General features: G+C 33.2%; 1 protein-coding gene across 1 annotated transcript in view; it reads right to left on the minus strand.

Moving 5' to 3' along the window:
• Nucleotides 1–2,556: 2,556 nt before the first annotated feature.
• Nucleotides 2,557–12,651, minus strand: part of LOC129227592 (28S ribosomal protein S31, mitochondrial-like) — a 29,733-nt gene continuing 19,638 nt past the window's right edge. The window contains exons 9-11 of the mRNA XM_054862173.1: nt 8,686–8,762; nt 7,324–7,467; nt 2,557–2,906 (exon numbers count right to left, since the gene is read on the minus strand). Coding sequence (XP_054718148.1) covers nt 2,644–2,906; nt 7,324–7,467; nt 8,686–8,762 — 484 coding nt within the window. The 3' untranslated portion in view covers nt 2,557–2,643. The remainder of the gene's footprint in view (nt 2,907–7,323; nt 7,468–8,685; nt 8,763–12,651) is intronic.

Below are 12,651 nucleotides of genomic sequence, written 5' to 3' on the forward strand. Positions count from 1 at the left end.
ATTTTTTCTGCGGAACCACTGATCTATGAAAAAGTATAAATGATCTATTTTTATGCTATTGGGAGTAATGGTGTGGCCATGTTGATCAAATAAAAGTTAAAGAAATTAGAACACTAAATACGTTTAAAAAAAACCTTTTTTCTTTAAGCTTTAATATAAAAAGTAAATCAGGGCCCAATACAGGCTGATTTTTATTAGTTTTTCAGTACTTTCACAAAAGTCTTATTTTAAAATCGGTACAGAAACCAAGTAATCAAATCAGCAGCTTCACGAAAACGCTTTGAAAATCCGCACATCACAAAAGACTAAAGCTGTAATGGTATTTTAACTGTTTTTCGCAAAATTGCATTTACACAATCTTATAGCACAGTTGGAGGGGGGGGGGGCATTTTTCTGGTAATTCCTGAATAGTACACATAGTCCAGTCAATGAACACGTTACGGAATGAATATGTGATAATTTTTGACTTCAGAATATTGTTGGGTGTAGTTAGTAAACATACTAAAAGTCCCCGCCCCTAGGGGGTGAGCTAAAAGTGGGAAGGAGAGGGGAAGAAATTTTTGGGTTCTACGAGAAAATGTCGGAAACGGTGGAAAATATGTGTTTAAAAATTCAAGCTAAATAAACCTATGAAACTATTACTACACATGTCAAATTTCCAATAATTTTCCAGGTATATGTTATGAAAAATCGATGATTTTCGGATAAATGCCTCTTTTTGTCAAACATTTGCCCCTCGTGCCTCACAAAACTTGGAACACTTGCCATTCACAAATTTCAAGCCGACTTGAAAGAATCACGCGCTTTCTCTTTCCTTAATGAACAATCCTGATGGACAATAAAGAAATATTTGTGGGTTACTACAACCCAAATGATCTTTAAGGGGGATGGGTCAAAATTGTGACAAGGGGGAAGGAAAGAGTAAGAAGTGTGACATCAAGCATTTTTTAATACGAATATATTTATGAAAAGTAGCTTGTAAAACTAACTTTGTGACGAGGGGGTTAAAAAGGTTTGACATTTATGGACAACCCCTTTACCAAGGAATCGGACAAAGGTTTGCAGAATTACGTATATGCAGTATGAATTGGTGGACTTAGGAAGGGCAGAAAGTCAGCACTATACATGCTGTTTAAGGAAATTAATATTTTTTTTTTTAAGCTTTGCAAAATTAAGTAGCCTAATTCCCTACGCATTTTCCACCAGTTATCAGTTATTAAAAGCATAAAACTAATGAGGTGTGATTATACACTGCTGCATATTAGTGCACCTTTTTTCCTCAATGTCTGAGTATTAAATCTTAACTTATTAACCATTGGGTGAACTTCCCAAGATTGCTTCTGCGTCTGTAAAGTTGTTTATTTTACATAGCTTGAATTTTCCTTTCAGGCATTCTATGCTATGTAAAATACACAATCCTACAGGCAAAGAGGAAGATGTCACTAATTCTTTTAACTCCCTTCTCTTTACTCATTGTCTTGAAGTAATTTGCTTGCTGTAATCACGATTTAAAGAAGAAATCTTTGTTTTTTAAATTAATACTTATAAAAGTTATTACTTCTTCCCATTTTAAATTCAATTGCTAACATTTAATATTAAATCAAAATCGAGTTTATTTTTTTGCCATCCTATTATTCGCTCGCTGTGTAAGATTATAGGAAGGGTTTTGTATTTTAAAATCAAGTTATATATATAAATATTTTGAAAATGATTGTTTTTTGCATTTTAATTTTTCTTAAAAAGTATTTATTCTTAAGAGTTTTTTTTCTGACAAATAATGAAATCATTTGAAACTGAATTACCTTGTGTACATAAATAATTATTTATATTATTTTTTAATAAAAATACTGTATTCATTCATTAAAACATAAGTTCTTTATTAAAGAATAGCTCAATATGACTGGTTGTTAAAAGGTTTCAATTTCTTCTACATCAATATGTCTTATTTACATAAATACGTCTACATTACTTCTATACTTTCACTATTACTTGGTTTTCTTGCAGCAGTAATTATATTGCTTAAAAATACAAAATTATTTCCATATAAAATAAAAACTTTTTAGTTTTATCATGATTAGATATGTCTTTAAGAGTGGTTTAAATGATTTCTTAGAATTCTTTTGCTAACTGGTCACTGGAAGTAAAGTATTTATTTTAAATTTCCTATATTTTTTACCTGTAGATAATTTAATAAACTTTTTTTATTAAAAAAAGGTAGCATCTTTAAAAAATACGTTTTTACTTAACAGCTTAAAGCGTTTTAGACACTTCATTTTATTTAATATGCAATGGTTTTCAAGTTTGGCAAAGAAAGGAAATCATTACCATTGGTAACGTAAATCAGAGAAATTTGGTGAACTTAAACAGGAAATTTTTTTTACAGTTCCTGTCGCCACCGTGTGAAAGCTTCTTTGAATCAACAGAAAAAGTACACAAAATTTCTTTCTCCACTATTAACTGTAACTGTAGTTATTTCTGGTGCTGTACCAGAACAAAAAATTTGGAAATATTTTCCTTTCCCCCCTGCAAAATGAAAATACATTCTAGATTCAGAAACAGTTTATTTATTAGCACATTTAACGTAAATAATCCACAGACAGACTCATTTCCATACACAAAATAGTATTTCACACCTAATATTTTTTACTGAGTAATTTGTAATTGAAATGAATGATTTTGATCAATTGCTCCACACTGCTTGAGGATGTCTTCTTTTTCCATGAAATAATTCCTGAACCAGTTAATATTCTCTATCTTTCTATCTATTGTTATATAAGGATTTTTGGACAATCCTACACAAACAAGTTCCATGAAATGACGGATAGGCCCCTGATCGGGGAATCCTTGAAGATTCTGCTCTAAAAATATATGTTCATTAAAACCAACATTTTCTTCAGCTCCCATTTCTGAAAAACAATTTAAAAAAAAAAAAAGAAATTAGCATTTTTTAAGTAGACATCATTGTTTTTGATTATTTGAATCGATTATTTCAGAAAGGGCATAAGTCACATTTTTTTCACAATTGAGTTAGCTGTGGTTTTCTCGTATTTGTATGTAGAGACATCGACTAGTGTAGCAGGGAAGTCAATACCTGTACAAAAAAGCACTTTATTTAGGGGTCATATTTTTCCCTTAGCGCAGAAAGGGCATAAGTCCCAGAGTCCCCCCCCCCCCTTTCTGCACTAAACGCAAAGGAAGAAATTGTAAGACGCAATTGCAAGATTATAGAAGAACTAGATTTTATTGGCGTAATGAAGTAAAAACAAATAACTCCTTTGATCCCCCAAAGCAGAATACTTGACGATGTTCTGCAACGTAAAATCATTTGATCAAAATTGTTCTGCAAGTACTTCAAGCATTGTATAAACAACCAACGTGACCTTTTCGCAAATCGGAAGCCCTAAATCAAAATCGTTTTGCACAGGAGGATTTTTTTTTTTTTTTTTGGCTTTTAAAACTTCATTGTTGTTATGCATTTCTGCAGAACCTAAACCGATTGATACTCTCCAAAAATATTTTATATGCTTTCTAAAATGCACAGAAAGAGCCAAAGATACAAAACTTCTTAAAAATTTGAACCTAGGCATCAAACCACGTTTTTTTTTTTATTGGGGGGGGGGGGGGGTAATTTACATAGCACGAAGGAGCAATTATGTTAATAAATCAATAAATAACTAAAATAATACATAAAATGAGTTGAGTTAGGGTAGCATATAATAAAACACTTCAAAACTTTCTAAATAATTGAAATATTTTCAGGATGCAAAAGGATTGAAATCTCAAACAAGACACGCAATTTTCGGCGATGGGCGAGTTTTAATGTTGGCATGTTTCCAAAACATAACGATTGTTAAAAAAAAGCAAAAGGGGAAACCGAGAACGCTAGAAAAATCTGAATATTTTCAGATTATAATATGAAATTTCTGCAGAAACTGCCAATTTTCTACAAATATCTTCAAACTCAAAACAGAATTTTTCACTAAGTGTGCAGATTTCTTTAAGTTTAAAGTAATTTTAAAGTTCCTGCAGATGACTCATAGAATTTAACATTTTTTGCGAGCTTTCGGCCGAATTATCGTAACTTTTGAGAATTTTAGATTTTCTTCTAATTTAAAGAAATCTGCAGAACATAAACAAAATTCTGCCTTGAGTTGGAAGATATTTGTAGAAAATTTGTCTGAGTTTTCCTCTCGCATTTGAACAAAATCGTTCTGCAGCTCAGGCATCTGTTCTGCGACGTACGTCGCAAATTTAGTAGTATTCTGCTTTGGGGCTTTGATCTAACATAATTTCGGCAATGGTAGGTTCGGAAGGTTGGGAGGGGGGATTTGAAATCATGGAATCCGAATAAAATTCGTTAATTTGTAAGGGGTTTTATTAACATCACTCAAGGAACTGCGAGAAAACTGTATGCTTTCAGTGAGATATACGCTGGTCAAAATAAGAACAACATTGCAGAAGACTTTTTCTAGAAATAACACTGAAAAGAAATTTAACAAGATTGCTGATGGCTTTCCTCTGAGAGGATATTTGTTTGTCTTTTGTGACTGGGATTTTAAGACAGTAAAACGAATGTTAAACAAATTTGACAGATTATTACCATGTGAAATTCTGAAATTACATCAAGATTCACCCTCACATCTGTTGGAAACAATGAAATCTAACAGCTAAAACAGGTGTCCTTCATTTTTTAAGAGGACTTTTCTCCCGAATTGAGATTTTGAAAAAAAAGATTCTACTGGGGGACAGATGTTTTCAATTAGCAACATTCATGATGTTTAAATATTCGATCGCACATCAAAGGAACGGTTGCAAGCTAGTTTTTTTTTAGACTGTTTTCAAGAGAATATTGCAAAGTAACGCTTGTCGACTGAACTACCTTTCTCAATATTGAATATAAAGGGAAAATTTTCATACTGTTGGAAGAAGTAACAAATATCAAGATGATGATTCAGTGCAATTTTAAACGTAGTCATACTAATATGCACATCAAACTTGGTACACAAAACTAGACTAGAGAAGGATCGAAAAAAAGATTTCCATGGAGATTGAATGAATCATTTGATGTGAATATAGTTTTCTACACATTTAAAGTTTTGCTTTTTATCTCAGTTTGTTAGTTTTTGTATTTTTTTATATTCTTTTTACACCAGACTTTATTATTTCACTAAAACCAGATGAGAGAAAGAGGAAAATACATGATGTATTTTCTTAAGATAATGAATTTATGAATACGGACTTTACTAATGATTTTTATCACTTTGTTATAGTATTTTTTATTATCATAAATCAGTTTGAGAAACAAATCTGTTTCACTTGATTTACATTTTCATCACCTTAAACTTGTCTTTCAGGATATTTATTGCAGAAAGGGCATAAGTCTAAATTTAAAAAAAATATTTAATTAATTTCAGTAACATTTGTATTTAACTAAATTTATAAATAAAGAAATAGAGCAGTGTTAATTTCTGTGATAGGTCCTTTTTAATGTCTACTTTTTCGTGGAACTTCTGGTTTTCCTTCATTAGTGTAGTTGAAAAGGAACATTCTGAAAATGGTTGACATGCAAAACTACAGGAAATATTTGAAATAACAATTATTGTGTTAGAGAAAAAAAAAATCGTTGAAATGAAATTTGCTAAAAATTGTTTTCAACTTGTTTTAAGAAAACTGCACCAGAATTTCAATGGCAACATTAATTTAAATTTCTGTTGCAAGGATGACTCATATGTCGTTTCACCAAAAGTTTCATATTCTTGAACTGGTACAGTCAAAATTCATACATGAACTCCCACATTTATTGTGGAACACCCACCATTTTTTAAATTGGTCTACAGAAGTAAGTTTTAATTAATTATTTTTTATAACGGGCCCCTTCTCAGTCTGGACAATAATGTAGTATTCCCGCCATGCTGATAATAAATAGGCTTCTAATCCACAACGTATTTAAGATTTATCTCTGTAGTTCATTTGGAAAACATCAAATAAAATTTCCACTCAAACTTGATTTTTATTGATTTTTCCAGAGGCTTAGTTGAATAAGAACAAAGATTAGTGGGACCTGGAGTTCCGCGGAATACAATTTAAGAACAGAGAAATGGCTATAATAGCAAAGAAGAGGAACTATGACCATGACATCAATATAGGGAAATAATTTTCAATCATTCCCATTTTTATGCTCGTGTAATTGCAGTCATTGATGTGATTTAAAATCGTACAAGGAGACGGCACGACCGTGGGGTCGGAGATTTGCGTCAATTTTTCTTGTGGTGAAAGAGGACCGTTAGTACCTTACATGGTTAAACACCCGCAATATACGACGCAATACTCAGAAAATTATGAGAAAAATCGATTTAAAGTCGCCATGGAATCTCCTAGGTGCCTTATCAGTTTAAAATGTCTATCTCTTGACCAGCTGCCGATAGCTTAGATGCTTAAGGCGCGATCTTGTGCTCCAGAGATAGCACAATCGAATCCCACTCTGGCCCTTTTTCTTCTCTCTTCTATTTTTTTTTGCTATCACAACAATTAGCGGTAACGCGTTCCACCCCTATATTACTTTCTGAAATTTATTTTTGCCAAGGATCGCAAACTTTTTCATTCACTGAAAACCATTCTTGCTCGTTATTCTGTACAGTTTGATTTGCCTAATAAAAAAAAGGTTTCTGACCTGTGGTCCCCTTACAGTTATAAGGGACATCTGCTCATAGCACATTCAATTTTTTTTTTTTTTTTTTGTTATCACACAGCAATTATTAAAATAGTTTCTCTTCCCTACATAATTTTTAAGAATTTATTTATATCATTTTTTAAAAATTATTTTCTTTTTCTTGCAGCGAAACAATTTAAAACAAGTTCATATTTTTTCATCATCCTACCACTACTTCGTTACTACTAATTGTTGTGGTAGCAAAAAAAAAAAAAGAAGAGAAAAGAAAAAGGTCCAGAGTGGGATTCGATCATGCTATCTCTGAAGCACAAGATCGCGCCTTAACCAATGAGGCTAGCGGCAGCTCGTCAACAGATTGATATTTTAAACTCATAAGGTGCCTAGCAGACTCCATGGCGACTTTAAATCGATTTTTCTCATAATTTTTTGAATATTGAGTCGTATTATTTTAACCACGTAAGGTACTAGGGGTCCTTTTTCACCACAAAAAAAAAATTGATGCAAATCTCCGACCCCACGGTCGTGCCGTCTCCTTGTTAGAAATATATTCGGCACCAGCACAAACAGTAAGTAAACAGTTACAATATATACTGCCAAGATGTAAAACTAATTATACAAATCACTGTTCATCGCTGCTAGAAATGACATATTACCTGTTTGATTGTCAATAGGAAATTTCCAATGTTTTCCTTGTTCAGTCCACATAATCATTTCTTCAAAGGCATTTGTAGGAGCATATTGTACTAGTAGCTTTAATTCTCTTTCTTGCAATTTTCGCCAGAAGTCACTTTTTGTACCTGGTGGGGATAAAAGAAAAAGGTTCAAAATTCCATTCATTTTATCAAAACCAAATATTACTGTATTTTTAACTTGAATTTCGAGTTTTTGAACAATAAAGAAAAGTAAAAAGAAACACTTTGTTCTTCACAAAGAAGGAAACATTGGATGACTAATGGAAAACAATTTCATTTTGTGGAAATTAATACTGCTACTTCTGGTAGTCAATTGAAAAAGAAAAAATCTATGGAAATGACAACAGGCGATGCTTAGTTGGAGAAAAGCCTGAAGAACTAATCTTCATTTAGTGTAACAAAATCAACTAATGGGCTGGTCATACTTGTGAAAATAATTGTTTTTAGATATACAGTGAAATACGTTTAACACGAAAACACTTTACATGAAAAATCGTTTTACGCAAACTGGTACAGTAGAAGACCATCATAGCGCACATCTTGGGACCAGAGCTTTTGCGTTATATAGGCCTTTTCACAAATTTTGAAACTATTATTCAGAATATATCTATCTATTTATTAGCACCTCAGAATGAGTTTTATCTGCAATTAGTAGTAAGCAATTGAGTGACTGATGACTAGTGACTAATTATGTGATGTGTGAATGACTAATTATACAATTATCATTCACAATTAAATATATTTCACAACTCAAAGAGAGTGCATTATCCTGCACTTCTGCTAGCTTCATGGTTTGCATAACAGCTGCATTTTCAAGAGCCAACTGGTATTTTCTTTTACTGTGAATACTAATTTTCATTTAAAAGCTTTAAATTAAGATAGAAAGATGAATAACTGTTTCAAAATTTAATTAGCCTAACCATTTTTATGTTTGCAAAGCAAAACAGAGGGATTTTTTAAACTTCAAAACCTTTTAGAGAATTGCGTTATAGGTCGGCCTTATAAAGGTTTTCTACTGTATAATGATCCATACTGTATACCGCGTAATTAAATATAAATCTTTTAATACGAAATTCGTTTAAAATGATTTTTTTCCAGGTCCTTTCAGCTTCGTGTTAAACGTTTTCCTCTGTACTTCTCTTTTTATTAACATATTAGAGGGAAGTAAAGTGAGAGTTCACTTTTTTCTTTGACATAGTAAAAAATACAGGTCAAAGAGATACTAGTGCATATTTTTAATACATATAATCACGGCTTTAGTTATTACTTATTAAGATTTCAGTAATGAAATATTTATGCATATTAGCTATTCATGATACGTACCTTGTTTGCTTTCATATTCTGCAGGGAAAATATTCAAAGGTGGTGCTCCAAATAGATCAATTTCTTTAGGAACTTGTCTATAAAAAATAGTTCAATTATATAAGCTCAACTTCCATAGTATTCGGTGAATATTTACAAGATGGCATTAATAGCAGCAGTTTATTGCAAAATTGGAGAGACCTAATAGAAATTTTGTTACAGTCGTAATTCCATTAAAAAAGTTAAATACAGGATTTTCCATGGGGAGGAGGGGGGATGGTTTAGACTGTGCCATTGATCTTTTTAAGGAAGAGTTACATTAAGAGGGGTTTTATCTCATTTTGGGTGCCCCGCAGCATTTGAGGGGGTGCACCATCACCCTTAAGGGTGGGGAATGAGCACCCTTTGAATAAGCTGGAGTAAAACCTGAAGAGGGATTGAAACTATTACCATTATAGCCAGAAATTCACAAAAAAACGGATACAACTGTATTGTTCTAATAAAATGCGTCTATACAGATTTCTAAAAAGTAATTCATGTCTTTCTCATGAATTCAGACTAAATAAAAAAGTTGGGAAGTTTTGCTGTAGTGCCTAGAAAGAGTATTGTGCCGATTGATGGATAAAAAGTGAGGTCAGATCTGCGCCAAGGGAGCACGTTATGTTTGTCAATCAGACTCGTTTTTAAATCGGCAATTACATGCTAATTTCGCTACTTAAAAACCCCGTTTTTTGGATGAAACTTATTTCATCGTAAAAGATAGATTCGGGAACAAGTTCTGTGTCTGGCAGAGGTGTTTATTTATTTTTCGAAGCCACATAAAAAATTACATGAATCCTCTTTAATGAATATAGTGCACTATAAGCTTTTAAAGCAATTTTTTAAAAGAATATTTATTGAAATTTTAGCACTAGTTTGTTAGCAATAATAGTTTCGTATTTTACTTTATTTCGTCAGATATTTCATTTGCAATTGGCGTGACCTTTCATCGTTCCTGAAAAGAAAAAAGCTCGTAAAAGGTAGTAAAATTTGTCAAAAGAAATTTTTGAAGGACTGTGTGCCCCTTATTTAATTATTAAATCTGCTTCTGAATTATTTCAGCTAATTAAAATACCATTTGCTAAAATATGCAGTCGAATTTGCAAATTTGATACAAAATAGAGAAGTTGGTTAATTTAGAATTTATTTTAAGATTTAAAAACAAAAGAATAGTTTAGAGAAGTTGTTTTTTAAAGGATTTTGTCTCATTATGAGGGTTGCGTTTTGGGGGTGTTTGATAAAATTTCAGGGCGAGGGACGAGCATGACTTTTGGGGGTGGGTACCTCTTGTTAAAGTTACTGCATTCTACTCGGTAAATAAATATTCCGGTAATTTATTCAAATAATATTAGCTAAAGCAGGGATGCCGTCGGGGGAAGAGGGAGTGGGGGCAGGGCTTATGATGGAGACTACACTAGCGAAAATTTCAAAAGAAGACATTTAAAAAGAATTTCAGTCTCAATTTAAAAGGGAACATTTTTGGGGGAGAAGGGGGGGCTCTAAAATAGTGAGAAGGGATGCTATCGCTCTTAGGATGAGCTTTCCTAATTAAAGTTTTTGTATAGAACAGCCTGTGGTCATTTTGTTATTAAAATGTTTCAGTATTTTTTCTTAATATAATTATAGCTAAAGCAAGGGTGGCGACCCCAGGAAGGGGGAGGGGGATGGTTCATGGAGGAGACTACACTATTGAAATTTTTATTGAAGGTGTTTCAAAATGATTTTAGGCTTATAATCGGGGAACTAATGGGCACTATTGGGGGGATGCCAAGTAAAATGGGGGGGGGGGGAGTACTTTGTGTCATCACTCTTAGGAAACATCCATAGATTAACTAACAGCGTATTTGTTCCTGTTATGTAGAAAATCAGTCTGCTGTCTTGGTACGTAAATATTTCAATTTAATTCCAATATTTTTACTAAAGGGGGAGGGGGTAAGGCTCTGTTTATGCCAGTCAAATTTTTACAAAGGGTGCTATAAAGATAAAAGTCTCATTTTGGGGGATAGCATTTCTGAGGGGGTGGGGTGTTTCATAAAATTTGGGGATGTGAATGGGTTGTGCATTCGCTCTTAGACAAAGGGGAGCATCCATAACTAAACCATCTGCATTTTCCAAAACCTATCGGCCATCTCGAAAAGTAAATTTTAAAGTAAATAATTTTAATAATTCAAGTAATGCAAAAACAGGGATAACAAGGGGGGGGGGGAGGGGTCGTGGTAAGGGTGCAGATTAAACCATCAAAACTTTTAGAGGTGTTTAAAAAATAAGTGTCATTGAGAAATGTTTTTGGGTGCGGTGGGGCTTCGTAAAATTTGGGAAAGAGGGGAGGGAGTGCTCTGTTGTTCTTGGAGGGGGGGGGGGGGGGAGGAAACCCAGAACTAAATCTGCATTTTAAGATCTGCAATGAAGGCTATCGGTCATCTTGATAAACACCACCTCGATAAACCAGCGATTCAAGTAACTTACCGTTAGCTGTGTAGGGATGCTGAGGAGGGGGAAGGGGGTTATGGCGCAGACAGCACCATTGAAATTTTTAGAGAAAATCAAAGAGTTCCTTTCCTTAAGTAAGTGGCATCACTAGGGAGGGGGACGGCCCAGGTGTCACCTGTCTGGGGGGTGACACCCAAAGTGGAATTGCAAGTTTCTGAAAAATATGAAGCTAAAATGCATTTTTAAGACTACAAATTTCAATTTTTTCCGGAGGTAAATCCCCCGCCCGCCCTCCCCTCCTCTTTCACCCCACATCATGGGGTGAATACTATACTCAGGAATAGGTTCATATTGTCAGTACTTGGACTGAAAATTGTATGAATTTCAGGTTTACAAAGAATACTAAATCCTTTTTTTTTGTCGAGGGGGAGGGGGCGGGCGTGACACTACAAATTGGTGCCCCAGGTGTCACCCATGCTAGATATGCCACTCTGCTTAAGTTTCTCCTCATCTTTGGCAACTTTGAAAAGCAAAAAGTTTTCTTTGCCTAATCCGTAACCACTTTTGCACGCTAGTATAAAACAAGATGTAGCTTTTTCTCTCTTAATATACAACTTTGATGTGTCCATTAAAATATTTTAAAACTCTTTCATAACTATTTTACGCAATGCAGAAAAACACTATTAACGCATAACCGAATTATAAGTATAAATCCCACATCAACTAATATGAACTCCGTCAAAAGTAATGTGCTTCCTAACCACACTGCCCTCTAGCAGAATTCCTCAATTTCGTCCTCAAGAATCGGGGGGAAACAGTGGCGGTCGACACACTACTCTTTCTCGGCACTACAGCACACAAGCTTGTACTATTAAAAAGATAGATATTAAAATAAAACTCCTAGCAATCATTAGAAAACAATATCTTTTAGGCACTGCGAAATTTTAAAATTATTAAAAAAAAAAAGAAAGAAAAGGCTTTAATTATGTCTACTACATACTACTATCCAGAAGTCGAAATGTCTTTCGGAAATAATGCCTATTTTTGGAGGCATGATTAACTTTTAAATAGACATGTTTTAACAAATGCATCATAATTAAGAACATGTGTATTTAAAAAAAATACAAAATCATGTTCAGAAATATCAGAAGCTAAATACTCCCACATTCCGTTCATGTTTTCTGGGAAAGAATAAATACTATTTATTGCATTTTCCTGATTAGAAAATGAACAACAAAGCCTTTGATTAAAATATCTTTCAACTGTATCTTTTTTTTCCTTTTAATTGGGTGCTAAGATTTGTAGTGTGAAAATTCAGAAAATTAGAGTCCGAAGATTAACATTAGAGAAGCAACAATGATAAATAGCATCCATCAAATTCTTGAATTTTAATTTCACACATCCAAATTTAATTTTTAAAATACAGTCAAATTCCATTTTAATGAAGTCCATTACAGCAAAATTTTGTTTAAGGGACGACTTTAGTCGAGTCTCCAACTCAAATTGCATGCAAACAAT

The sequence above is a fragment of the Uloborus diversus genome, chromosome 8 (genome assembly GCF_026930045.1).
Source record: "Uloborus diversus isolate 005 chromosome 8, Udiv.v.3.1, whole genome shotgun sequence".
Taxonomy (NCBI): domain Eukaryota; kingdom Metazoa; phylum Arthropoda; class Arachnida; order Araneae; family Uloboridae; genus Uloborus; species Uloborus diversus.